Source organism: Aspergillus versicolor, assembly GCF_001890125.1.
Source record: "Aspergillus versicolor CBS 583.65 unplaced genomic scaffold ASPVEscaffold_3, whole genome shotgun sequence".
Classification (NCBI taxonomy): Eukaryota; Fungi; Ascomycota; class Eurotiomycetes; order Eurotiales; family Aspergillaceae; genus Aspergillus; species Aspergillus versicolor.
Window position 1 is genome coordinate 3,628,576 of NW_024467526.1, and position 27,442 is coordinate 3,656,017.

Genomic DNA, 27,442 nt, shown 5'->3' on the forward strand with positions numbered 1-27,442 from the left:
GTTTCACGATCGGATATACGGCTTAGTTATGTACTTTTTGATTCTTCTACCAAGGTGTCTTGGTGCGCTCTTGTTATTATAACATATGTGGAGGGTGAACAGAGAAATCTTAATTCTTTATCGCAGCTCCGGTGGCGTGTTTTGCGCACGAGGCTCAGGTTCAACAGTATCGACAAAAACGTAATTCAGGTTATATTTGAAGTTTAAAAGAGACAGCACCACTTGTGCAGAGAGCACGAAATCTAAAATATTAGGAAATGAAAGGTCTCAGGTCAATGCATAGGGCACGCCTATGAATTTACTGGGTGATGCTCGAAGAGAAACGGTAAGAAATGAAAGTGGTCAAGAAACGCCCACTCCCTTCCCACCACATAGCATTTGTTATGTACGCAAAAATCAGGTCCACATAAGCAAACTGAAGATCTGCTTCGATTACAAGTCAACGCTAGGCGCCCTTGACATAGCTTTCCTTTAACTGGTAGTGTTGGTTACGAAGACCCTTGAGTGCCTCTGCACCTTCCTCACTCAACTCTGGTCTTCCCAAAGGCGTGACGGTACCAGTGAAGAAGCGAGGTTTCCATTCTTCATTCTTTTCTTGTCGTTCAGTGGCTTTCTGCCGTTGTCGGTCTTCGATCTCAACTTTGAGCTTCGTGGCTTGGCTATATCTTTTGTCCAGTATTGCCTCAGTCACATCAGACCAGAATTTTCGGGACTCATTGGATAGCTGGCTTTCTTCAGGAGGCAGAGTCTTCGCAACAGGGAAAAGGGGTCCGATGTCAATCAGTAGCTGGGGCTCATTTGTGCCAGCCATGGTGTAATACATTTGATTCTGCCATGAACCCGAGATTTTGGCAAGAACATCGGCTTCCGGAACGTCCTTTACCCTGGTAATGGTATCTTTGTCCGGGTCATATCGGAAGATAACACCTTCAACCTTATTTTGAGCCCGGCTGATCCAGCCATCCTCCAAATATTGCAAAATAACCTTCATCCTCGTTTTCGGACAGACAATATAGCATGTGTCAGCCACACTGATGGATAGAGCGCCACGCAGCAGGCCACCTAGGTGGGCAGCGGGGTGTTTCAGTTGGTATTCCTCATCGTCCCTTTTACTGATATTGATGAAGATGCCAAGATTATGCTGCCCGGGGGCAACGCGGATGCTTGTTCCGGTGAATTTGGCACTGATCTGATCAAACCCGCGAGCGGATACTCCTGTTTCTGAACAGTCAATGTAGAATGCGGACACTGGCGGATGATGAGACGTTTGTTCGGTCAAGTAACACACTCTAGCTGGTTTTCCGTCGTAATCGTTCACGGTTGACGCGCCCTTGACTGGGATCCCTTTGGACGACACGTGCAACTCAGGAAGGGTAGAATCTACTTCCCAGCTACACTGAACGATGAAAAAAGGAGGTAAGCAACCATAAAAATATGTACAGTATGTGAAGATCCAAGCTCACCCTGAAAAATTCACCAAGGGTGGAGTTGTAGGGTTTGCATGGCTTCCCCTTAATGTATTTCTAAGTGACAGTCAGCGCAGTGGCGCGTTTCCTATAACTGATGAGCACGACAAACCAAGTCTTTAGTAAACCAAAACCTCAAAACCTCCAGCATGCGCCCAAGTGGTTCATCTGATGTACCAATGCTGTAGATTTCCCAGTCAGAAAACAAGCCACCATGGTTAATAGGCAGGCATTATTGCTGACCTTGCGAAGGTCTCCGGTCTATCCAAATAATTCCAGTATTCTAGTGAATCGGCAGGGCTGGTCAGTGATCAGGACTGGAGAATTTGTTTCGCTATTATCAGGTAACGCACCGAGGTTGGGAGTCGGTTCTAGAAGCTGGGCGGGTAGCGAAAACCTAACGGATGCGATATCACTCACGCCAACGAATCTATAGAAATTAACAAGATGCGATTAGCGCAAAAGAATCTTATCAACAAGGAATGTGATGGCACACACTTTCGAAGAATAGACAAGAATGTCTTGAGCTTCGAGGATTCGTCGGGTGCGTTCTCAGGCACATCAGGTGTTGATGTGGAAGACATGGCAACTCCGAGATCTTAAAGGAAGTAGGCGGCAAACGGGACCGAAGAATGCAAGAAGTGAACCAGTTGGTGCAAGCTCAAGCGCGCGGGAAGAGAAAGAGTCCAACAGGCCCAACTTTGGCGTCCCGCCGCAAAAGTTATAGATCAAAGTCACGGCGGGTGAGGAGCGACGCAGCGGTATTTTGACGATATAATGGCAGGACAGCGGTCAAGGATAGAACAATGATAACAGTCTCCTGCAATATCAAGGCAAGAGACAAGAAAGGAAATAAAAAAGAGCAAGCCCAACGTGGAGAGGGATGTTGGGACAAAGCGGTCGGTTTGGAGAGCAGGCGGTGACGTCTTGAGTCGGTCAACCCTCCGGTTCTTCGCTGTAGGTAATCTTGAACGCCACCGGGCCTGATCACAGGAGACGTGAGGCGATCATTATTAATGAAGATATGAGACTTTAGGAGGGGCAGGAAAGACAAGAGGAGGGGAAAGTGCACAGGCTACTACTTTTCGATTCCATTGATCCTCTCCAACCACTCCCGTTGGAGGGTGCAGAAGCCCTCGTCCAATCGGCGCATCACGAGGTCTCCCCGGCCCTCTTCCCTGGTCAAAGCAAGCTTTGTATGATAGTCTTTACTACCCAGTACGCTGTTTTGCCGAATGTATAGGCCCATTCATTCCGATCTTCTATGCTGGTCGCCGCTAGTATCAATATAGTTCCTACTACTCCTTCAATCTTGGAATTAGGTCTTCGATGAATCGCTTGCGCGCCAAGAAGCGTAGCCATGATCTTATTGCTGGCTCATAATCATATCTCCTCCCCGCAGCATAATCATCATCTGCCCGTTGCAATTGCTGCTCCTCTCGTATGGTAGCCCGAAGCCCCAGCTGCAATCTGCTCAGATCTCTGCAGTGTTGCTCTAGTTCGTCCGTTGAATATTCTGAATACTCTTTCCCTGCAGGCACGGCTGCTTCATTAAGAGATTTCTCAGTCACTTCGTAGGACACGTCTGGCTCTAAAAGCGTATTTTCAGCCATGACCGCGGGTCTGGCGCCGGTGTTTTCCCGTTCGTGTGATGCTATAGCCCTTTCAATCCTTTGCAACTGTTTGATATTTACAGCCAGTTCATTGACAAGGCCAGGAAGAGGATCACGAGCAAGGCTTAGAATTGAGAATTCGATCTGATCCTCTTCATACCCTTCCATCCTGGCGCGTATGTTCGGCTTTACTAAGTCTAACCAGTCACTGTCTGGGTCAAACATTCCTGTATTTTGTCAGTAACATCATCACTAGTTAAAAATAGTATGCACTATTCACCGAGAACCTGAGGTTGGCGTTCCAAACCATCAAACTTCCACACCTTTCCTAATACGGGAACAAAGGCAATGAAATGAAACCCTGCATCAGCCTCATGCTCTTCACGGCCGCGTTTAGTTGACCTATTACGCCTAAATCCGGCTTCGTATTTGAGTTGTAAATCAGAATTCAGTATATCCATTCTCCTGCACGTAGACTTAGCACCAATAAGAGTAAAGGACAATGGCAACTTTTCTTGGCGCACCTAGCAAAAGAGTTATGTACCTCTTTCACAAATTGGAAATTGTTGATTGCATCTCCCCTTAATGCGGGTGTAAACGGCATCGTAAAGTTCTTGAAGCTTCGAAGATTCTCCCCAAGATCAATACCCTCGATATTGTTGACGATGTTCAAGAGAGCAACGCTTGCACATGCATTGTTCGCGGTCTTGCAGGAAGCGAATTAATAACCATATAGCAGAATTAAGCCATGGATGAACAAACCTGATTCGCAAACCAAAGTCCTTCAGGGCAACTAGCCTCCTGCTTATTCGGATCATCCTCTCGCCAGCGGAACAGGAATATAAAGCCGTAAACAGGTTTACTGTCCATAATTCCATTAGATGCGGGGACCATTCAGCGACCAGAGGGCCTTACTTTAGGCAGGCCAGAAGCTCATCATCTAACGAGACAACTTCCTGAACTTTGACACCCCTGACACCAAAATTGCGGAGCATTACATTGAAAAGAGCCTTTAAAATATGAGCAAGGCTGGAAGCCATAAAATTCATAGATGGACAAACTGGTTCGGATTCCAACTCGCAGAAACCATTCCAGGTCTCCTTTTCTTCTTTTAAAGCTGTATCATTCAGCCTCCTTCGTTTCATACGCTGACTCATAGTTTGCGCCATGGGTAAGATGTTCAACGAGTTAGAAAGAAAGAAAAAAAAAAAAAAAAAAAAAAAAAAAAAAAGAAGAAGAAGAAGAAGAAGGAACGAAAGAAAAAACTGCCAAAATCAATCAAGACCTTTCAGATTGTTCAGGAGAAAGTATGAGGCACTAGGTTGATAAAATTGAATAGACTTCCCCCAATATGAAGGTAAGACGGGGTGCACCAGAGGGTTCTCACACATTAGTGTGTTGTGAAGAAGCAAATACCAGAATCATCCCAGGTTTAGACAGTTATACATGTAAGCAAAAAGTTGAAATTATTCATTGTCCAAGATACAGCGAACTTTAATAAGAGAGTCGGTCTTAAAAGTTGAAGCTGGCAGCGAGCTCTCCCCACACTAGTCCCGATTTGGAATGCGCGCGTCAAACCGTGGACCCGACTGGAGAAAAATATCGGCCGGCTATCAGAGAGCTGCAAGCTTCTTCATGGCTCAACAACTACCAACCCGCCAGCTGCACCGAAATTTAACCCAACCCACCAACTTCCCCGAAAGCGAGCTGCTCATAGACTTACTCACGTTTTCTGTGCAACTATATTGCATATCATTGGCAGGAACCACTCGGGATTCGCGATTTATAGCACTACATCATCGCTCGTGGAAAGCCCGCGACCACAGCATGCCATGAGTGACACACCCCGGCTTCGCTCCGCGTTTCCCCAAACGCCCCGAACAACTCAGAGAGCAAGAGACCACAACCGGTCACCATCAAGATCTATCCCACGGAATGTCCCCCCTCCGAAAACTCTTTCAGAGGCACCACCGGCTGGTCAGGATGGGAGCTCGTCGCTTATTCCATCCCGCATAGTTGACCCTCCGACGCAACGACTATATGTGGCGGCCATCTATATCGCTCTAAATTCGTGGCGGTCCTACGAGGCTTGGTCGGCTTCTGATGATTTGGATTCTACTTGGCTGTTTTTGAAATGGGCTTCCATAGATGGCGTGTTTCTCTTCGGTCTACAGGCTTTGCGCATCCCCTGGTTGGAATGGGCTTTTCCGACAACGCTTGCGCTCTTCTTGGTTCACGTTGCGTTCAACATATTTTTGATGTTTCGCATCCCGGTATGTGGTATACTCGAACGGTTTATGCCAACATTGGCTAACTTTCATCAGATTCCTATTGGTGTATGGTTATCTGGAATGGTGAAGCTCGCTTATGATCGAGAACTTTCAATTTCAGGACAGAGCATTAAACCTGGCGATATCATTAACAATGCTTCCCTTATTCTCGGAAAGCAAATCGTCAACATCCTCCCCGAAGGGTAGGTTCCGTCATTCGCTAGCTCCTGTCTCTTGGACGCTAATTTCTTTCATTTGAAAAACAAACAGGTCTGCTGTCTTGAATCCGGAGCTAGTACCCCTTTGTCTAGATTCTCAAAAGACTACTGTCGACCTGCCCATCCGAGTCAATCAAACCGATCCTATCTTGATTGAGCTACTACGACTCGACTTCAACAACGGCGACAGTGAAGTCATTTCGATCCCAGTCAAACAACTGAAGCAATTGAAACGAAGAGCAGACAAGAAACATTCTCAGTCAAGCTCTCTTCACCGTGATCTCCTTTTACCAATTCGTAAAACCGGGGTATACCGTCTACAGCGAGTTGTGGATGAGTCTAAGCTTGATGTTCGTGTGCGAGCCTCGGATTCCATCGTCACTTCTTGTCCTCGCGCGTTAATAAAGAATTCGTACACCAATAAGTGCCGCGGCGAGTTATCAAACTTAGTGCTAGCCGTTGAGGGTACCCCGCCACTAAAAATAAAATACAGCAGACAGGTGAACGACCATGACCGCGGTTTCTCGTTTCAAAATATTCAACCAGATCATTTACGCACTCCTCTCCTGGGCCACAGGTCACTTGGTCGGTTATTTGATTCTCGCGAAGCGGAGATCGCGTGGGCCCAAAGCCAATATATCGAAATCCCACTAAATGAATCTTTGAATATCGGGGGTGACTGGCTCTACATGATCGAGGAGGTACATGATGGGTCTGGAAATGTTGCGAATTACTCAATGGTCTTAGAAGACGCTGATCGGCAGTCGGCAAAGTCCTTGGCTCAGTGGCATCAATTCTCTGTTCATGAAATCCCTAGGCTATCTCTTTCTGGATGCAATGACCAGCACTTCCTTGAGGTCGCACGTGGCGAAAGCCTCCCGCTACCAGTTAAATTTCACAATTCAGACCACGGGTATGAGAGCGATGGACCATTTTCTCTAACCTACTCTTTTGCCATCGACGGTCAGGAGAGTATGGAGGATACAGCTCGTACAGTTCGCCAGCTCTCACTCAAAACAGTCGATCAGAAACCTCTCATCAAGGAACCAGGATGGTATAATTTGAAGCACGTTTCTAGTCAGTTCTGTTCGGGAGAGATCTTCGAACCTTCGTCCTGCTATTTGCGTAACCCACCAGAGCCTGAAATGTTGGTCCGCTCCGAGAAGATATACGATAAATGCGCGAATAGCCCAGTTGGACTACTTGTCGATTTAGATCTAACAGGCTCACCACCGTTCCATCTCAGATATGCTATTGAGACATCCAAAGGCATTGAGACCAAACATCAAGTCATCGATGGGTTACGCTCGCAATTGGACTTGACGCCCTTGGAAGCAGGTCGCTATCGGTATCGCTTTTTGGATATCGCTGATAGCGTCTACGCCCCCAGACCTTTGGATAATAAGGTATCTATTTTGGAGCAAGACGTTAAACCTCCCGCTTCTGCACATTTCGTTGGTACCAAGGAGACTCGCAAGGCTTGCTTTGGAGAACCGATATCCGTGGATGTTGCTTTCCTGGGAGAAGCACCTTGGGCACTGCAGTACGAACTCGTCCATAATGGCAAAAAGACAAGACATGTTCTCGAATCTGAGACTGCAAGGTCCACCATTGTGACGGACAAGCTTGTTAGCGGTGGTGGGTATAATCTCGTGCTAACGAGTGTAAAAGATCACTCCAAATGCAAGCGAAACCTCAATGAAATCCTCAAAATTGATGCCCGGTCTAAGCCACCCCAAGTTTCCTTCGGTCTCATTGAGAAAAGCAGGAAATACTCCGCGCTCCAAGATTCCAAAGTCGATATACCAATCAGACTTAGTGGCGAACGTCCCTGGACTCTGCAGTACAAAAATTTGGATACAGGCGCTTCGATAGCCACGAAGACTTTCTGGCAGGAAAATAGCTTTTTGACCGTTAGTCAAGAAGGGCGGTACGAGCTCGTGGGAGTGACAGATGCCTCATGCCCAGGCTCCGTGGATGAGGTAGCGAAGGTCTTTGAAATCTCTTGGATTCCCAGGCCCCAGATCACTGCTATAGATGATACCCCAGTGGGGCCAGATGGTCTAGTTGCGAAAAGTGATATTTGTCAAGGACAAGGTGACAGTCTCGAGCTTCGGCTAACAGGCAATCCTCCTTTCGCAATTCAGTGCGAACAGCAAAGGAAATTGTCTCGTGGCTCTAGTGCCGTTCGAATACGAAATCTCAAAACGGCTCTACATACTCTTTCAATGGAACTTGAAACATCCGAGCCAGGTGATTACATATACCGATTCAAAGAAGTGGGCGATAACCTTTACAACTCCCAGCCGGCAAGCAATCAAGTTGCGGTCACACAACGAGTTAACCCCCTTCCGTCCGCACGTTTTGACGCCCCAGGCCGCATTTACGGCTTCTGCAAGGAAGACGACAGTGGTGAGGAACTAATCCCTCTCACTATGGAAGGCGCGCCACCATTCTCCCTCGAAATCTCCATCAAACACTATGCGAAAGCGAAGCCAGAAATAGTGTCGATTCCAAACATTAAATCTAATCGGCACAGTCTTCCAATTCCAAGACGCCACCTTGACTTAGGGCAGCATGTCGTTAGCATCCATAAAGTTCGGGACGCACGAGGGTGCGAAAAGTCCTACCACACAGACCTGTCTTCGGTGAGAGTGGCCGTTTCGGATGTACCTACGATAATCCCACTTGAATCAAAATCGGATTACTGTGTGGGCGAACGCCTCTCATTCTCGCTCTCAGGGCATGCTCCGTTTGAGATTTTCTACACTTTCAATGACGTTGCCAGAAAGGCGTCTTCTCAATCCAACCATTTCCGCCGCATTGCGGAGAGACCCGGCATCTTCACAATCACTGCCGTTAGTGATGGCGCAAGTGGGAAATGCAAAGCCCACAAAGACATAGTCAAGACCATCCACCAGATGCCTAGTGTGAGAATCAGCAACGGCCAAGTCTCCATCGTAGACATTCATGAAGGTGGTGAAGCAGAGCTCGAGTTCGAGTTTTGGGGAACGCCACCATTTGAATTTACGTATGCTACCTTTTCGACCTCCTTTTTCACAGTTTTAGTCGATCTAACACAAGTTTATTTAGATATATTCGAAGCACAAATACCCGGAAAGGGAAGAAGGCTGAAATACTTGACATCAAGCATGATATCTCTTATGAACATAAGAAAATCATCAAGACTTCTGACGAAGGTACTTACGAGGTTGTAGCGATCAAGGACAAATTCTGTTCGTTTTCTGCTCAGCCGTCGGTGGAAAGGAATGAGAAACTACTAACAGACTGATGGACGTTGCCGGCCTGGATAGGCGTCTGGGTTTTAATTTATGATGTGTACTTTTTGTCTTCGATTTTGTATTCCTACATTTCCAGTAATGTCTTGTTTGGAGTCCAGTATATAGCATTGCAACGGCGCTTCAAGGTATATGGCACATGACAATCAATACACAATTATTTACATATCTAGGAAACTTCACTTTTCGAGAGTGTCGATCCGAGTAATCACACCTGATCCTAGCCTAGAGACCTCGTTTAGAATAGCCTTGCGGTTGATCGAAACAGTGGCATCCAGTCCGGAGCCGCTCGTCCCTTCCGGTAATGTCGAGTATGCGAGACCCAAACTCCAGGATTTCGACTTTGAGGTCTGCGGGTTCCAAAGTCCAGCAATGACATCAGATTGCTCATTCCCATAAAAAAAAAGGATACTAGAGCTGAAGCAAGCCTGGAAATCACAAACTAATGCTTTGATGATATCTTGCTTGCCAGGTCGAGCTGGATACCTCGATGCGCTGAGGTTTTTGAATTTTGCTACCGAGTCTGAACGGTCCTGCAACAGCTTCGAGTCTAGATGGATAATAAAATCGTACGGTTCAAGCGCGGGGACGAAAAGTTGCGATATATCAAGTCCAGGCCCATTTTCCCGTACAAGTTTCATGGCAGCCTTTGCAAGGGTGCAAATTCGCGCAGCAATCACTTTGGGGGGCATTCCGTACTGCGTCCATGTTACACCTTCAAGATCGATATCAGAACCAATAAACATAGATACGCTATTCATCGCCGGGTCAATACTGCGCCATGCGGCAAACCGCGTCCGAATTGTTTCGATTTCTGATTGGTCTAATTCACCACCAAGACCAACGGTTATCGGCTCATGCTGCCAGTCCCATCGTGAAATGGAACTTAACGTTCTTAAAAACCCAGCCATCACACTTGAGGGTGTCTCCCAAGGGTGTGGCTGAGTGAATGTCCGCACCACAATGAGCTCGATTAGCTCCTCATTAACGTGTGCATCGAATAGATGGCAACTGAACCAATATTTTACCAGGCGTATGGTAGGAGACAGGAGTTGGAAACGGGTGCATAGCGTTTTGAGCGCTTGCGAAAGGCGCGGGCAGTGTACAAAGAACCTCTTGTATGCAGAAAGTGCATATGAGACTTCTTGCTTTGTTTGCGCACTTGCACCTTGTTCTTTGATTTTGCGTTCAAGTAACGTTTGTTCACGGTCATGATGGATTCGAAGGCGAAACACGACTCCAGACACATGAGTAATGTCCAGAAATGTGTTATTAAGTATTTTGCTTTGTTCATTTTCCAACCCTACTTGGGCTGAAGAGAAGTCACCAAGCTCGGTCAAGGCATCCCCTATTTTCACAAGGAAAGCGACCTTTGTCATCTGGACAGCTACAAGATCATCCGGCCATCGTGCGGAGCTCTCGAACTGAAGCACAACATCGACAGGATTAGCATGACGGTTTTTTGCTACACGAAGTGCCGTGTATCGAAGCAACGAACTAGCTGGCGCCAAATGCCTAACAGTCAAAGGAACACCTTCCATGGTTTGAATCGATTTTTCCAGGGTGCTGAAAGCGTTGTTGATCAGTTGGAACGCAGGGCTAGAATACAAGAGTATTCCATCGCCGTTGTTCCGGAGTTGTTTATCAAACTCGTCCCCGAAATAGCTTATACTATCTTCAGAGTAATGAAAGTGACGGTTCAGAACATGGAGCAGGATTTGATGCACTATCGAAGAGGACGAATCTTCGGACCATACCAAACTTTCGCGAATGCTGCCATCCTTGAAACGTCTAAGCTCAGCCTTTTCACCCCAGAATTCCCTGAACGATGTAGCTGCCTCCTTCTCTTCAGCAGATGGACCGTGATCGACCAAACGTGTAGCATTCTCAGAGTTTAGAAGCAAACCCACCAAAAGGCTGAGCTTCCCTGATTTTCGCGGAGCTTTCATTTCCACAGACCAAGGGCTACTAGATGGGCTGGAAATGTGAATAAGATCGACTCTGTTCCCAAGCGCATTAAGAAGCAATTCGTAAATTGCGCGCTCTTGGTGGAATGTGTCAAGTGCATCACCATTTTCTGCGACAGAAAGTGTCATAAGTCGGTCAAATCGAAGCAATGGTTCATCAATTTTGAGAATGAAAACCTTTTCGAAATGGTCATCCCGAGACTCGTTCAACATTCTAAGTGTTATCCCTGCTTCGCGACGAAGCAACGAGTATGACCAGGGCGTCATCTTGTAGAGGATGTTCAGGCCTCTCTTGTCGTCATAAACCACAGGGGCTCCGCTTGGAAACAAAACATCTGGAGCTGCAAACAATAAAGGATCTGTTAAATCCTTTCCAGCAAGAAACTGTATAGCCGCTTTGAATAGCTGATAACTACTGTATGACTTCAGGAAGACCGGTTTCCCATTTGGGCCCCCACCTTCGAGCAAAAGTGCCATGAGTACCGAAAACTCAAAACCCCCAAACCCACCACTGCGAAATGACGATCCATATCCGCGTTGTCTGAGCCATATACGGCCTAAAACGCATGCATCTTTGAACGATGCACAGCTGAAGACAGCCGAAGATAGAAGCTTGTGATAGTCGGCAACAGTGGCTTCCGAACGGAGGCAGGAGTTGTACAAGGGAGTGGGTTCCCGATGCTTTTCCTCTTCTTCTAGACCTCGTCGTATGCTGCTTTTCATTGGAAGGGTGCGTCTGATAGGAAACAATGTGCCTTCAACCGCTGTGATGATACGAATCTGGAACTTTGAGCCTCCATTTCCAGATCTAGAGGAAGGTGGGGGCTGTAATATAACAGTAGGGCGAAGAGGATCCCCATCCTGAAGTTCGAATTTTAGGTTCAGGCCTAAACTTTTTTTGTTTCTGATTCCAGCGGCAATACAAGCCACATAGTACGCTCGTTTATGGAAATATCGATAGTTGGTGTAGTCTTTTTCCCGGAAAATTGAGTTTGGCATTGTCACAGACATATCGACAACATACGGTGCTACCGTTTTTGAGCCCGTCCTAAGCGCAAAGCTTCCAACCACGTTGACGTTCGCGGGTCGAGCAAACATAACCGAGTATTTGGTATCCTTCCCGGGGCGCGGTTCGGGGTACGGAACAGCGACACCATGCGACTGGCGTAAGTCCTTCTCAGCTTCTAGCGCCTGTTTGGCCGGCTGTTCAGGCAGGTTCTCGATCAGATCCTTTAGCTCATGAAGGGTGTCTTTGGTCGTCGCGAGTTGTATGTCGTAAGGTGGCCTTGACTCTGCAATCAATTCGTCTAGTTGTAATTTGAAGAAGCTAGATTTATAGAGCCCACTAGCAAGGGATATTTCCACAGAGCCAGCATTTCCCATGTGCCTGGTTAAGTTTGAAGTATCGGTCGGTTTCAAGCCGTTTGATCCATCCATTTTGAGTGATCGGTCTGCACCGAGGGTTGCATATGAATGTGTAGAGTTTTGGGTGTGCAAAGCACTATCAGGGCATGGGCTCAGCTTTCTTCGCTTCCCTGTATAGCTCGACATCCTAAGAAAGATGGCCTGTGAGATTGGACTATTGAAAGTCCAACAGTTGTCTGTTCCGCAACAAAACCATCCCAAACATTTTTTTTGGGCGGTAATCTAAACTCCGACCTCCGATAACGTCACGTGTATCAATCACATGATCTGTTCAAACTACGTAGTGTTATGATGCTTGTTAAGTGCAACTTGCTCTCACTCTAATTAAGTCATAAATTGAATTGCAACTACTCCAGAATAAGCTTACGTGGTTTTACTTCTCGAACTAATTCGCCAGCTAAATCAAAAGTGTGTATGAATCATCAAAGCTCCTCTTCCAAATTCTTAGTACCTAACCCGGCCCCGCCGTCTCTGCAAAATGTCCGCAATGCAGTAATTGGTTGGATTTTCCTCCAGCTCATCGCCGAAATCGCTGGCCGTACCGCTTGCTAATTTCTTGTGCGAACTTCAGTTGTTACTTCAACATTTCTCATATTCTGTTATAATTCTGCTTGTGCTCGTTCAGCTTTTGGCATTAACATTTTCCTTCAGTAATATGCTTCAGGAAACCGGAGGTCCAGTGCCTCCCAACACGGATCATGTATGTATAAGCCGGCGTACCCCGCGTACATCTCACAAATAGTTAGCCATGTATCAAGTGCTTTGGCACAACTTTTGATCCTAAATTCTCGTTGCTGACAGTATCTAGGCTGTCAGCGCATCACTCCCCACCTGGGAGTCAAATGTGGCATATGAGGAAGGGGAGCTGGTAAATACGATGAGATGCGGTTACCCCCGATTCTTCGTCCACCCGATCATTCAGGAACTTGTTGGAGAAATCATATCTCGCTTCGCGGACCCGGACATAGAGACAGCGACTTTATTCCCTTCACCGAGCACCGCGCGAATGTGTCAATCGTTCATGTCGTCGAGGATATCACCTGAAGAAGCACATAAGATCCGTGTCATGGACTTGGCTCCCACTCAGCGTTTGGAAAGCGAACTCACTACCATTAAATCGCTCCTTTCATGTGTGATCTACCCAAAAGAATATGCAAATATCGCGAAACAGGTGTGGCAACATTCTGGCGATGGCGTATCAAGCCGACGAGGAGAGTTCTGCCTTGGTGCTTTGAAAGACGGTCTTCTTGTGGAGAAAAAAAAGGATACAGCAGATTCCGCATCGCGAATGATCTCCAAGGGCCCGCGGAGATATCAGGGGCGCGGTTCAACAAATGGGATGGGCAAAGTTGCACCACATGGTCTAGCTTCGGCCAACGAACCATTGGAAGGACGCGAATCAGTCCAGTTCATCGAAGAGCGTTTTGGGCGGAATTTAAGTACTTCACTGGCCAATCAAGCAAAAATTGCTGTACGCAGGCGGATAGCAGGCGTCTTAACCGCAGATGTTGAGCTGAGCGAGGCGTTGGAGAAAACCTCAGAACAAGGGAGAATAACAGGGCTCTTAGAGTCAGATGTTTTTCTTTTTCCGACCGGCATGAGTTCAATCTTTAATTCACATCGGTTGTTGCTCAAAGCTAAAGGTTCTATGAAAAGTATCTGTTTTGGGTTTCCTTACATTGATACATTGAAAATCCTCGAGAAATGGGGCCCTGGCTGTGTCTTTTATGGGAACGGCTCTTCTGAGGACCTAGATGATTTGGAGTCTCGGTTAGTCGGCGGGGAGAGATTCCTGGCTCTCTTCACCGAATTTCCCGGTAACCCCCTTCTCAAGGCTCCTGATCTCAAGCGAATTCGAATTCTCGCCGACGCGTATGATTTTGCCGTGGTCGTTGACGAAACAGTGGGGAATTTTCTCAATATTAATGTGCTCTCTCATGCAGATATTGTGGTTAGTAGTCTGACCAAAATTTTCAGCGGAGACAGCAATGTCATGGGGGGAAGTGCAGTGCTGAACCCCCACGGACGGTACTATCAGTCATTAAAAAACGCATTCAGCCAGGAGTATGAAGACAATTTATGGGTAGAGGATGTCGTGTTCCTCGAAAGAAACAGCCGTGACTTCATCTCCCGCATCGAAAAGATCAACCATACAAGTGAGGAGATCACAGCAATGCTCAAAGAATCCCCACTTGGTAAGTTCCCCTTTACTCGTTACATAGAATTTTCAGATCTAACTGCAGCTCAGTCAAAAATGTGTACTATCCTAAATACAATCCTTCATTACCTTTGTATGAGGCATTCCGCACTCCGAACGGCGGCTATGGGGGTCTTTTCTCGGTCACTTTCCACTCAACCGCAGAGGCAGTTGCATTTTTTGACAACCTGGAAGTTTTCAAGGGCCCTAGCCTTGGGACTAACTTTACTTTGAGGTGAGCTTTCTCAGTTAAAAATTGTTAAATTTGGACAGGTCGCTAATCGCCTGCTCTAGTTGCCCATACACATTACTCGCTCATTACGGTGAACTAGAATGGGTATGTACCTAATATCTTTTTCCCCATTATCATTGTGTTCCAACATCTCTGATTTATTGCACAGGCAGGTTCATTTGGTGTAGAATTTGACTTGGTGAGAGTAAGCGTTGGTTTAGAAGATGCACCGTTTCTTCGGGCTAGAGTGCAACAAGCACTGAATGCGGCTGCTAAAACGTCTAATATATAGCCGGCCAAACCTAAAATAGGGTCTATGAACAATACTTGAACTACTATAGTTAATTTGACTGCTCCAGTTCTACATATTCTTTCCAGGTCAATGGTTGCGTCAGAGTAACACAGCCAACTAGTATGGGCCACACCGTTTTCAAAATTACAGTTATTAGCCAAAACTAGGGACACAGTAAACCAGGACAAGAGTGCGAAGTGACAAAAAAACCACAGGGAATTACACAAATAGGCGTGAAGTATTGCAGGGAAACACAAGCAGAATACCTTCGATGATGGTGTAGGATCCACAGGCTCAACCATCGTTCCCCGATGCCATGAAGGCGCCTAGATCTCCGCTGCCCGATCGCCTCAAAGCCTGACCCATAGTTTCAATGTTCAAGTCGCCACTGAAACTAGGGGATAATGGTCTTTGAATAGCAAGATGTGGACTCTCGGTATCCTGCGCAACCCTGTTCGGGGAGAGCTCTAGGCCTTTGAATGACGCTGAAATGCTCGTCGGTGGAGAAGTTCCAAATCCATGGGAAGACACCGGCGAGTACAAAGGTGATGGAGACATGTTGCGAAACACTGCAGCCGATGGATTTGGACTACCTGCGCCCCTTTGAAGAGTGTGGCTGCCAGGGGGGCACTCCCCGGTTTCCGCAATTTCAGCATTTATAACATCAGCAAATGAGATGAAACTTAGACGTCGAATGTCGTTTGCCTCCAGACTCTGTCTGGTTGGGTGAAGATCTTCGGTATAACCAGAATCTGTCGCGGTAGTGTCAGGTGATGGCGATGGTAACAAATGCTCTGTGGGAACGCTATTCGCAGTGGGGAAATGTATGTTTTGGGTAACAATTTCAACGGAGTCTGGGTCCAGTCCGTTGTCGGTAATTGCTTCGGAAGATGCCTCCAATACCGGAGGAATATGGTTCTCTGTCCGAATGTGTGAAGGCATTGACGACGTTTGAGGTAACAAAATATCTTCTTGCACATTGCGTTCGAAAATCAAGGACCCAGGTGAGTTGCCCTGAAAAGGGGACCGTGGGGCGAAGCGTTCTGGCGATAATGGAGACCTTTGGGAGGTCCTTCCTCGTGAAGACGAGCGTGAACTATTGCCTGGCGAAAGTGTTAACGGTCTCGGACGAACAGCGCAGGCAGCCCTTGTTGGATTCGGATCGTAAATCATGCCCATAGCAGAGTCTTGATCATCGTCGTCCCCTTCCCCGCAATCAAAATGCCTTGGACCCAAAACCCGCATCGGTTTTGCCAGGTCATGTCTACTCTTGATGTGAGCATCACCAGATATCGATTGCATGACTGTTGAGTTATTTTGAGTCTGTCCGGTCGGCGCGCTTGTATTTTCGGCTTCCATGACACCATCCGCTACTGAGATCCTGCAATTCCGATATACAAATTGGTAAGATGGAGTGGTGGACTCAAGGACCAACCATTCAAGGCCATGCAATAATTGCAGCTCGCCCGGAATCAACAAATCAGGCGTTGCTTGTGTCACAGACAGTAATCTATACTGGCATCCACCTCGTCGGTCGATCGCCAAGTTCGCAGGCGGAGGGAAATGGACCCTATTAATATCAAGTCATGAACAACCCACGGCCTATATCGACATTTTGCGGATAGTTCGTGGGCGAGGAAAAGCACGAAGCTGACGTGTCAGCAAAATAGAAGCTACCGGACACTCAAAAGCCAGATTAGAGACGTTTAAATCTTGGATATAATAGGGCAAGGCATCAGACGTAACCCGTGGAGAATAAGCACCAGACCTGTTGAATCCAATAAGCGTGGTTGGGCAATAGGACCAAAAGAATAAATTAGCTATGCACATAGGTTATATTAATGTGACAAAATGAAACATAATTTCGAGTAAAGTAAAAAGACATCAAAAGCTGCCGAAGAAGCCCTGGACTAAATGGGATTCATGACAGCCAGGCTTGAGTTGCCAGTGATGATGTGTGTTAAAATAATATGTCGAGAAATCAAATGGACACATGTGACATGACAACTGCCAAGAAAAGTTAACTATGGTGGGGTCACTGCATAAGTGTGGAGTGCATTGCCTGCTTCCAGTTAGTTGCGTACTTAACTAGCTAGTTAACTAACTTATGCCATTGCTGATAAATTATGTAATCCTCCCATTACTGTCACGAGACAATACACGGAAAAAAGTTGACTCCCTGCTCTCCAACCGGGAGTCTGTCCTAACGTCAAAAGACACACCCGCCATCTTCAAGCAAACCACAGCGGTGCTTTCAGTATGTATTTCACTCAATCGTCCTGTTCCGGCTGCTATGTTTTTGATATATATTTCCTAAACCGTTGAGCTAACTGCTCATTTAAAGTGATCTGTATTCAACCTCCCTAGCCTCTGTTACTGTGCCGGGCTCGGATTCACGACAGACAGTGTCGGGCAAGATATTCAAAATGGCAGCTTTTGTTACAGCCTCTAGAAGACCCATTTTGGGTTTTCCATTTCCCCTAACTTCATGCGAGTTAGCCTCCCTTGAGTTGCGGCGGGCCCAATCCTCTTACAGGCGCACAAAACAACGCCTACGAGTCAAACCAGACGCTTCTTTCGGCTTGCCCTCGGATAAATCTCATGATCATATCATTTTCAACCCTCCGTCAAGCTCTCCATCTGTCTATCACACGCCGACGAAATTTCTCCCGTCGAATGACGCTCGGAGAACACTTCGGACTGATAACCATGCCAGCGCCCAGGATTTGGAAGAGCTTCCGTCTGTGTTTAAATCATCTATTGAGAAGAAATATCACTTAAGCCCGTCAGACATAACCGAAATTCGCAAACTTCGATTGAGCGATCCAATGACTTGGAGTCGGGCAAAATTAGCAAAGCGCTTTGATTGCTCACCGATATTCATTGCACAAGTATGCGAGGCAAGTCCGCAGAAGAAGGAAATTCAAAAGCAGGTTTTGGAAGCGGTACAATCAAGATGGGGTGCAAAACGCCGGATGGCCAGAGAAGATCGCAAAATGCGAAGAGAGGCCTGGGGTCGGGACGAATGATCAACCATGGACTTTGGTGGGATTGCCTATATTTATACTCTTTTATCTTCGTTACCCAGTCTTTTCTCGGTGTTCTCAAAAGAGCTGTCAATGATCGGGCCTCCATCATGTACAATAGTGACTAAGACCGTTTAGCAATGTATTATAAAGACACGAATGCGATAAATTGAATAATCAATAATTACCTAAATGATTATGTGTAACTTATAGACAGATATATATATATAATAAAGTATCACCCGTATACCTCATACCTTAAGTGCTTTTTTTTTCTTCCCAGCTCAGATCGAATCACATTCACCCAATTGGAATTTGGTTCTCCGTCGCAACCGCGATCCAGTTGAGCGCGCTTAGCTTCGGCGTTACCGTTAGGTAAAACCCACCCAGAGAGATGCAGGAATCACGAGCCCACGACAGAATGCCCCTCCTCCGCGAGGTCACAACTTCACTCATCGGACACAAACCATTCCTTCCATCATCATTATCCCTCGCCAGAAGATATCAGGTACCACAGACTAACGGTACTTCAAGTTTGAACGTACGCCATCTATCGTCGCGCCAATCATTTTACGGCCATATCAGTGACCTCAAAATGGCGCCTCAACTCGAACCTTTTTTCAAGCAGTGCGTATCTATCGATCGAAAATGGTGGATACTGTTTAACCTAAACACCCGGTTCTCGCAGGGTAGACGATTTGTCTGGCTCGTTTATTAACCGTAAGTCTCCGCGTTCGAAGTTTGCTCCGATCATATGTATTGATGAAAGCAAAGGTCTGCGCAAGGCTGTGGCAATTCCGTCCATTTCTGCACAGGATGAGAACAGGAACGATGTCTTCAAGGTATTTTTTTTATATAAAATTCGCGTTCCTCTTACTAACTATCGCCTACCCCATCAAGATGGCAGATTTCCTTGCCTCAGAGCTGAAAGCCCTGGGAGCTGAAGTACTTCAAAGACCACTTGGCAAACAACCGGGAAAGGAGCATTTGGATCTTCCCCCGGTAGTCTTAGCTCGATATGGTAATGACCGAGATAAGCGAACTATTCTAGTGTACGGTCATTACGACGTGCAGCCTGCATTGAAGGAAGACGGCTGGGCTACAGAACCTTTTGAACTTACCGTTGATAACAAAGGGAGGATGTTTGGCCGCGGAAGTACCGACGACAAAGGTCCAGTATTGGGCTGGCTGAATGTGATTGAAGCTCACAAAAAGGCCGGGGTTGATTTCCCCGTCAATCTCCTCTGCTGTTTTGAAGGTATGGAGGAATACGGCTCGGAAGGTCTGGAGGAGTTTATTTATTCCGAAAGTAAGGGCTTTTTCAAAGATGCAGATGCCGTATGCATATCAGACAACTACTGGCTCGGGACCGAGAAGCCGTGTCTGACATACGGACTGCGGGGATGCAACTATTACTCCGTCAGCGTTTCGGGTCCTGCTCAGGACCTCCATAGTGGCGTCTTTGGAGGCTCCGCACATGAGCCTATGACGGACCTTGTCAATGTTCTGTCTAAGCTTGTGGATCCCCAAGGCAATATTCTGATTCCCGGCATCAATGATCTTGTTGAGCCAGTCACGGAAGAAGAGAAGTCGCTATACACAGGCATAAGTTACACCATGGAGAATCTCCATGAGTCATTGGGAAGTGAAACAGGGATCCATCCAACTAAGGAAAGAACACTTATGGCTCGTTGGAGGTATCCATCGCTGTCCATTCACGGCATCGAGGGAGCTTACTCGGCCCCCGGAGCGAAAACCGTCATCCCAGCAAAGGTAACTGGCAAGTTCTCCATTCGAACTGTTCCCAACATGGAGAGTTCGGATGTAAACAAACTTGTATTTGACCATATCAAGTCGGAGTTCTCTAAGTTGGATAGCAAAAATACGTTGGACGTATGGCTTCAGCATGACGGAAAATGGTGGGTCGCCAGCCCCAAGCACTGGAACTTTGCGGCCGCAAGCAAAGCTGTGAAGCAAGTATTTGGGGTTGAACCCGATATGACTCGAGAAGGCGGAAGGTATGTATTGTTGCCAAACCACTGTCCATGGCTTATCCGCTAATCCAACCCCAGTATTCCAATCACTTTGACATTCGAGGAAGCTACTGGTAAGAATGTCTTGCTTCTACCTATGGGGAGTTCAACCGATGCGGCACATTCCATCAACGAAAAACTCGATAAAAGGAATTATATCGAAGGGATCAAGTTGCTTGGTGCTTATCTACATTATGTTGCAGAAGAGCCCGCAACAGCCTAGATGGTTACTGCAGCAAAACTATCGTGGTTACAAAAAGAGCATGTAACAGCAGTATAACGGTAGCCCACATCGATGAACCCATTCAAGAATGCAAATTAAAACCTGGTTCAACTGTTTTTCGCCGTTGTCGGATTCAAATACCAATGTAGATCGCAGTATCAAATTCACCCATCGGAAGACCGATAAGAGTTCATCGTAATAGGTTTAGTTATTGATCACATGATATTGTGGTGCGGCGGCGCGCCAACGCGACTTCGGTGGTTCAGCTATTATTAGCAGGAAGAAAAGACAAAGACCAAGAGTATATTCTTCTTCAACGCCTTTTATCTCAGATCCTTCATGATGTTATCCGAATCCTTGATCCTATAGTTATCTCGGAACGGAGAGTCTTTTATTATTCCTCAAAAAATGCCTGCTTCGCAATCATAATATGGACCGTCTTCAACTTTACAATTTGATAAGGAAATCTTCATTTATGCAAAATGCCAACTCGGAAACGCTCACAAGCTTCGCAAGAACTCATTGAGTCGGTCGATAAAGATGAAATACAGGGCCATATTCTTGTGTCTCCTCAATCGGTGCGTGTATTGTCCCTTTACAACCTATAGAATTAACACTTGAATTTAGAGGAAACGTCCCCGCGTATCCGGTTCGCCTCAGTCCGACCTCTCCGAAGACAGTTCTGGAGCTAGCGATAGTGGGGAGGAAATAGAGCCGGTGCCCAGATCAGCCACCGCTGATCTTGATCAGGATGAAGAGGAGCTGGAGCTACTTGCGACACAAATCATTCAAGAAAAATACTCATTTGGCAGTGATGAACCCAATGTGCCGTCAGAACATGGAATTCTTGAGAGGGTTGAATGTTATAACTTCATGTGCCATGATCACTTCCAAGTCGAACTGGGCCCTCTGATTAATTTCATCGTGGGTAAAAATGGCAGTGGAAAAAGTGCTGTTCTCACGGCCATAACTCTCTGTTTGGGGGGGAAGGCATCAGCTACCAACCGTGGCCAGAGCCTCAAGAGTTTTGTCAAAGAAGGCAAAGAGTAAGTTTTGATTCTTGCTATTGAACTGATCGGTTCTGACGTCTCTTTTAGATCCGCAACTATAGTTGTTCGAATCAAAAATCAAGGCGACGGTTCTTACTTGCCTGATGACTTTGGGAAATCAATCATCGTGGAACGACATTTTTCGAAAAGTGGTGCAAGTAGCTTTAGAATCAAAGCAGAGAACGGGCGCATTATTTCGACCAGGAGAGCTGAACTCGACGCTATCATCGATCATTTTACGTTACAATTCGAGAACCCCATGAATGTTCTATCGCAAGACATGGCTCGTCAGTTTCTTAGCTCCTCGAGTCCCGCTGAAAAGTACAAGTTTTTCGTGAAAGGTGTCCAACTGGAGCAACTTGATCAGGATTATCGATTAATCGAAGAGTCCGGTGACCAAATCGAGGAAAAGCTGCGAAGTAAAGAACAGGATATTTCTTCGTTGAAAAATCGTCGAGATGCAGCGCAAAAAAAATTAGAGATGTCGGACCAGCAAGAGTCGCTCAGAAACCGGGTTAGAAACCTCCGAAACCAAAACGCATGGGCACAGGTCGAAGAACAGGAGAGGGTATGGGACATAACAATTCTGCCTGGGTTATAGGACTAATTGGTACAGGTTAGAGACACTTTAGTAACCGAGCTATCTAGAACGGACAGGAAGATAGCTGAGGCTGAAGCTGGGATAGAAAGATACGACGCAGCAATTCGTGGAGCTGAGACCGAGCACGAAATAGCAACCGAATATTCTAGGGGGGTGTCTATGAAAGTTGCCAACGCTCAAGGTGAAAAGGGTGATATGCAGTCCAGGTTAGACGAAAAGATGAACGAACGACATGATCTCCAGGTACTATCAATTAAACCCACAATCTCATCCCTACCTGACCACCACATTTAGGCCGAGCAACGCCGAATTCGAGAGCATCTAAGGGAGACAGAAACAAGAGTCGGGGTTTTGCGACAAAAAATTGATCAAGAAACCCAGAGACTGGCCGACCTCCACGGTGGTGGCTATTCCCGGAATTGGGAAGAACTTGAGCAAGTCAAACATGATGTCATTGAAGCTCGTACAAGGAGCGATGAACATCAGCAGAATGTGAACCGAATATACGACGAAATAAAAGTGGCCGAAGAACAGGAAAGGATGGCAAATCCACCAGTCGCACAAGCTAAGCGCGATGTCAAGGAAGCAGAATCCCTGTTGCATAACCTTAACAGAGAAGGCGGAAGCAGAGAGTCAGGCTTTCCAGACGGGATGCCAGCGCTTCTGAGAGCAATCCAACAAGAGCAAGCATTCAGCGAAAGGCCTGTAGGACCAGTTGGAAATTTTGTGACACTTCTCAAACCAGAATGGTCGTCAATTTTAGAGAGCTCATTTGGAGCGACCTTGAACAGTTTTATTGTTACTTCAAAAAGAGACCAAACCGTCCTATCTGGGATCATGCAACGAGTTAACTGGTAATGTCTAACGCAGTTTTCTCTTACCACATACATCGTATACGTTCCTTGTTTCTAACTATAGTTTTAGTTCTGTCCCTATTTTCATCGGCAGTGGTGGGCGTTTAGATACGTCGCAGCATGAACCAGACCTCCGATTCGATACTGTGTTACGGGTTCTTCAGGTGAGAAAGTGCGTACCATGAAGATGATATTTAAACTAACGCAAAGATACCAGATCGATAATGAGCTTGTGCGAAGACAGATGGTCATCAATCATGGGATAGAACAAAACCTTCTTATTGAGAACCTTGAAGAAGCATCTTCCGTGCTATTTGATGGTGAAAGACCGAGAAATGTCAAGCGTTGCTATTGTATTAATCAAACAGACAGAAGGCGGGGTATTCATTTATCATATAGTCGGTCTGGTGAACCAAGCCAGGCTCCCGTTTCAGTTTACAATGGCAACCCCAGGATGAAATCTGATCATGGCTCCCAAATCAGGTAAGCATTTTGCCTTTCATTCTGAATATTCTAGAATGTCACTCACGAGTGTATCTCTTGGCAGAGTGCAGCGCGATGTAGTTGCAAATCTCAAACAGGTGCTAAGCAGTCGAGAGGAAGAACTACGCTCTACGCAGTCTCGCCTAAATCGCTGTAGGCAGGCTCGCGAAAGGTACGAAAGAAGGAAAAATGACCTTCGTGTTGAATGTCAAAGGAAAGAAGACCGTGTTGAAGAGCTCGAGGAAGCGCTACAGAAAGAGAGTGGCGAAAATAGTGATCTTGAGGCACTCCAGGCAAATCTTAGGGATACTGACGAGGAACGACGTCTTAATGAAGGCTCCCTCAAGGACTGTGCAGATGCTATGACTGAGATGATGCAAAATTTGAAAGAAATCAGGCAGCAAATGTCGGCCAAGGATGTCGAGATTGCTCAGTTCAAAGAAGAGCTTCGGGTTGCCGAGAGCGAGCAGCATTTGGTCGCAGACAAGCGACGCAAGAGAATTGGTGAAAAAAACACCGCTATCGAGAATATCGAGGACTTTCATCGGGGCAGATCCCGTCTCAAACAGAAATTGGAAGAGTCTGAGGCTAGGGTGCACGATTACTGCGAAAAGGCTAGTTTGGTTTCAGAGCGAGTTGAGATCGACCGGGGTGAAACTGCTGCCAGCTTAGACGAAAAGCTAGAAAGGCTTCATCAGGATATTACGCGATATAACCGAGAGTATGTCCATGGATATTTTCCTGGTTTATACGTACACTAATATGGTTCTAGATTGGGGGGCACTCGAGATGAAATCCGCGAAGAGGCAGAGAAGACAAACAAAGATTACCAGCAGGCATTAAGACAAATTGAGGAGTTCCGCCTCCTTGTTGATGTACTACACCTTTCAATCTCATCTACGTCAGCGGTTGTTACTAATAACCAAAATACACAGGTTCTCAAGTCCACCCTCAAGCACCGTATAAAGCGTTGGCATAACTTCAGGTCACATATTTCCTCTCGCGCGAAGGCACAGTTTACCTATCTTCTTAGTGAAAGAAGTTTCCGCGGAAAACTCCTAGCAGACCACGAGAACAAGGTTCTAGATTTACAGGTATCCTCATATATCAAACCCATACCACGAATCATACTTACTTTGTAGGTTGAACCCGACATCACCAAGGACAGCAGCGAAGGGCGTGGCGCCAGAACCTTATCCGGCGGCGAAAAATCCTTCTCGCAGGTCTGTCTTTTGCTAGCGCTTTGGGAGGCCATGGGATCACCTATCCGCTGTTTAGATGAATTGTAAGTAGTGGAATCCCGAGGGTAATTTGGAGTCTCCGCTAAGCCTTCGTCGCAGTGATGTTTACATGGACCATATTAACAGAAAGATGGCGATCGATATGCTCGTATGTGTACTACCTTCATTTTAGCAAACATAAATGCGGCGACCCTTTGCTAAACCACCATAGATGCATGCCGCCAGACGGTCGGTCGGACGCCAATTTATACTCATTACACCCGGTTCAAGGACTGAGATTAGTCTTTCGCCTGATGTTAGAGTGAAAGAGTACGTATCGTGATGAGTTCTATCAAAGCACAGCTAATTATCTTGTAGGTTGGCAGAGCCGGAACGAGGGCAGGCAAGGTTATCGTTTCGGCAGTAACAGCACCTTCTGGAGGGCTTCTAGCCGATATATGTCTCTCGACCACCATCCTAACTTAATTTTTGACTTTGTAGCAACTGTCATAAATGCTGTTTGAGCTACAGCACGAAATGCCTCATGTGTAAACCGTGTAGTTTCCATTCATCCTAACGAGAGCACTCTGAATGAACCAGCCCCTTATGTGTAGCAATAATCACTAATTGAGCCTTGAAAGAATAATAAAACTGACGGTAGGGAATTTCAAATTGCTCCAATGATGGCCAAAGAATTAAGCTCTTTGAGGGCTCGGATTGCTCGGCATTAAAGTAGTATGACGGACTTATAGGGCGGCGGTGGCAGCTCGCCAAAGGCTGTTAACACATACCTATGGGGAAGCCAGCCGGAGCTAATTATTCTCCCACCGACGGGTATGCCATTATTTTTTACCGCCTCCCACCGACAACCTACTTCACTCAACGTCAAGCCGTCAACCACCAGCAGCGCATTCACCACGCTACACCCCTCTCCGAGATCGACAAAGACATACACTACCCATCCCATCTCTCCCAAATAGCTCTGATATACAGCCGACGCTTGCATCAGAGATTCAGAACAAACTTGATCCACCCACGGTATCGGGCATTAAGCGTACACCTTCTCTCCACTACCTCCCTTCCTGCAACTCCTCGATTTCTTTGGTTTGGGGCTTCCTCGAGGCATTTTTAAATTTTAGTGCGATTGGATCGCCGTCCATACTTCTACCCTTTGCAGGAATCGAGCCAACACCTCAACACCAACCCACAAAACATCGCTCATAATCCAAAATGGCCGACGCTCTCGCAACGCAGCTGAATACCACAAGCCTGGAGTACGCGACTCTTACTGAATTGTTAGAGACCTAGCTTTACTAATGCTCCTTACCGAAACAGGGATGCAAGTTCAGATCCGAAATGGAAGGACCAACTGAAACTACCAGCAAAGGATGGCAGACCACAAACTGAGGTTCGTCGTATCTAAAGCAGCCGTTAACAATTTAGTAGTTCTAACTTACTATTTCAGGATGTGACCGCTACCAAGGGCCTAGAGTTCGAAGACTTTTACATCAAACGCGAACTTATGATGGGCATTTTCGAGGCTGGATTCGAAAAGCCTTCGCCTATTCAAGAAGAAACTATTCCAGTAGCCCTTACTGGGAGAGATATTCTGGCCAGGGCAAAAAATGGGACAGGAAAGACTGCCGCTTTTGTCATCCCTACCCTTGAACGCATCAATCCTAAAAGCACGAAAACACAGGCCCTTATTCTTGTCCCAACACGAGAACTTGCACTTCAAACATCGCACGTCTGCAAAACCCTCGGGAAACATCTCGGAATCAACGTCATGGTGACTACTGGAGGCACTGGTTTGATGGATGATATCATCAGATTAAACGATGCCGTCCACATTCTCGTGGGAACACCAGGAAGGGTGCTAGATCTTGCAAGCAAGGGCGTCGCGGACTTGTCTGAATGCCCTACCTTCGTTATGGACGAAGCAGACAAACTGCTTTCTCCTGAATTTACACCTGTGATTGAGCAGCTCCTCTCATTTCATCCCAAAGACCGGCAAGTTATGCTCTTCAGTGCCACATTTCCAATGATTGTCAAGTCTTTCAAAGTGAGTTAAGAGACTCATCTTGTATAGCAATTTCCTTCTCTAACATTAAAAACAGGATAGGCACATGCGCAACCCTTACGAGATCAACTTGATGGACGAGCTCACACTACGTGGTATTACTCAATACTATGCATTTGTGGAAGAGAAGCAGAAGGTTCACTGTCTTAATACGCTTTTTTCTAAACTACAGATCAACCAGTCCATCATTTTCTGCAATTCGACTAACAGAGTGGAGCTACTCGCAAAGAAAATAACTGAACTGGGCTATTCATGCTTCTATTCACATGCTCGCATGCTCCAGCAACATCGGAATCGAGTTTTCCACGATTTCAGAAATGGTGTCTGCCGCAATTTAGTATGCTCAGATTTATTGACACGTGGAATTGACATTCAAGCTGTCAATGTGGTCATCAATTTTGATTTCCCTAAAAACGCCGAAACCTATCTCCACCGCATTGGCCGCTCCGGTCGTTTTGGACATTTGGGTTTGGCAATCAACCTTATCAACTGGGATGATCGCTTCAACCTATATAAAATTGAGCAAGAGTTAGGGACTGAAATACAGCCAATCCCACAGAACATCGATAAGAAGCTCTATGTATATGAGTCTCCGGACACAATTCCCCGGCCAATCTCGAATCCCCACCCACAAACCCAAGGAGCCATCGCAACAACAAATACAAACACCGGTGACCGTCGCCATCATCACCACCCCAACGGTGGACATTATCAACCCAGGGGGAGAGGCTCGTACCGCGGGGGCCGTGGACAAGGTCAACGTCGCAACTTGCAAAACGACGTGTCTAGGTTCAACCCTTCTCAGGGGCATCCTACCGGAAAATCACAGGCCCCAGCGCAGGTTTCCTAGGCTTGTCTTTGGCCTTCTCAAATATTTATATTTTGTCGTCAATA

The 27,442-nt window shown here is 46.5% G+C and overlaps 9 protein-coding genes across 9 annotated transcripts; 5 read left to right on the forward strand and 4 right to left on the reverse strand.

Moving 5' to 3' along the window:
• Positions 1-145: 145 nt before the first annotated feature.
• ASPVEDRAFT_885755 (putative oxysterol binding protein (Orp8)) lies at positions 146-2,478 on the reverse strand. The gene is made up of 5 exons (XM_040818360.1): positions 1,965-2,478; positions 1,816-1,896; positions 1,579-1,648; positions 1,464-1,523; positions 146-1,396 (listed from the first exon to the last, which is right to left on the reverse strand). The coding sequence occupies exons 1-5, from the start codon at positions 2,048-2,050 to the stop codon at positions 446-448; spliced, it is 1,248 nt and encodes a 415-aa protein (XP_040666741.1). The 5' UTR covers positions 2,051-2,478; the 3' UTR covers positions 146-445.
• ASPVEDRAFT_600888 (ubiquitin C-terminal hydrolase 37) lies at positions 2,315-4,274 on the reverse strand. Its single transcript, XM_040815514.1, has 6 exons — positions 4,141-4,274; positions 3,995-4,089; positions 3,842-3,941; positions 3,604-3,785; positions 3,360-3,544; positions 2,315-3,306 (listed from the first exon to the last, which is right to left on the reverse strand). Exons 1-6 carry the CDS (start codon positions 4,246-4,248, stop codon positions 2,765-2,767), a joined length of 1,212 nt encoding a protein of 403 aa, XP_040666742.1. The 5' UTR covers positions 4,249-4,274; the 3' UTR covers positions 2,315-2,764.
• Positions 4,275-4,716: 442 nt separating this feature from the next.
• ASPVEDRAFT_601172 (putative nuclear envelope pore membrane protein) lies at positions 4,717-8,952 on the forward strand. The gene is made up of 4 exons (XM_040815517.1): positions 4,717-5,352; positions 5,404-5,552; positions 5,620-8,598; positions 8,661-8,952. The coding sequence occupies exons 1-4, from the start codon at positions 4,912-4,914 to the stop codon at positions 8,857-8,859; spliced, it is 3,768 nt and encodes a 1,255-aa protein (XP_040666743.1). The 5' UTR covers positions 4,717-4,911; the 3' UTR covers positions 8,860-8,952.
• ASPVEDRAFT_40501 (rRNA-processing protein UTP22) lies at positions 8,824-12,433 on the reverse strand. The gene has a single exon (XM_040812167.1). The coding sequence runs from the start codon at positions 12,382-12,384 to the stop codon at positions 9,046-9,048; it is 3,339 nt and encodes a 1,112-aa protein (XP_040666744.1). The 5' UTR covers positions 12,385-12,433; the 3' UTR covers positions 8,824-9,045.
• Positions 12,434-12,913: 480 nt separating this feature from the next.
• ASPVEDRAFT_82534 (cystathionine gamma-synthase) lies at positions 12,914-14,694 on the forward strand (the record flags this gene model as incomplete). The annotated part of the gene is made up of 3 exons (XM_040817211.1): positions 12,914-12,958; positions 13,067-14,453; positions 14,507-14,694. 3 exons carry the CDS (start codon positions 12,914-12,916, stop codon positions 14,692-14,694), a joined length of 1,620 nt encoding a protein of 539 aa, XP_040666745.1.
• A 579-nt stretch (positions 14,695-15,273) lies between these two features.
• ASPVEDRAFT_82535 (uncharacterized protein) lies at positions 15,274-15,921 on the reverse strand (the record flags this gene model as incomplete). The annotated part of the gene is made up of 1 exon (XM_040817212.1): positions 15,274-15,921. The coding sequence occupies one exon, from the start codon at positions 15,919-15,921 to the stop codon at positions 15,274-15,276; it is 648 nt and encodes a 215-aa protein (XP_040666746.1).
• Positions 15,922-17,149: 1,228 nt separating this feature from the next.
• Positions 17,150-18,180, forward strand: ASPVEDRAFT_40503 (mitochondrial 54S ribosomal protein mL58). The gene is made up of 2 exons (XM_040812168.1): positions 17,150-17,236; positions 17,324-18,180. Exon 2 carries the CDS (start codon positions 17,406-17,408, stop codon positions 18,006-18,008), a length of 603 nt encoding a protein of 200 aa, XP_040666747.1. The 5' UTR covers positions 17,150-17,236; positions 17,324-17,405; the 3' UTR covers positions 18,009-18,180.
• Positions 18,181-18,600: 420 nt separating this feature from the next.
• Positions 18,601-20,261, forward strand: ASPVEDRAFT_82536 (M20 family dipeptidase; the record flags this gene model as incomplete). The annotated part of the gene is made up of 5 exons (XM_040817213.1): positions 18,601-18,632; positions 18,694-18,725; positions 18,780-18,847; positions 18,906-20,023; positions 20,078-20,261. 5 exons carry the CDS (start codon positions 18,601-18,603, stop codon positions 20,259-20,261), a joined length of 1,434 nt encoding a protein of 477 aa, XP_040666748.1.
• Positions 20,262-21,134: 873 nt separating this feature from the next.
• ASPVEDRAFT_52025 (DNA repair protein SMC6) lies at positions 21,135-27,398 on the forward strand (the record flags this gene model as incomplete). Its single annotated transcript, XM_040814562.1, has 14 exons — positions 21,135-21,307; positions 21,359-21,904; positions 21,959-22,154; positions 22,206-22,765; positions 22,860-22,920; positions 22,983-23,248; positions 23,313-23,969; positions 24,021-24,258; positions 24,391-24,533; positions 24,589-24,637; positions 24,701-24,807; positions 25,804-25,876; positions 25,934-26,530; positions 26,721-27,398. The coding sequence occupies 14 exons, from the start codon at positions 21,135-21,137 to the stop codon at positions 27,396-27,398; spliced, it is 4,344 nt and encodes a 1,447-aa protein (XP_040666749.1).
• Between the last annotated feature and the right edge of the window lie 44 nt (positions 27,399-27,442).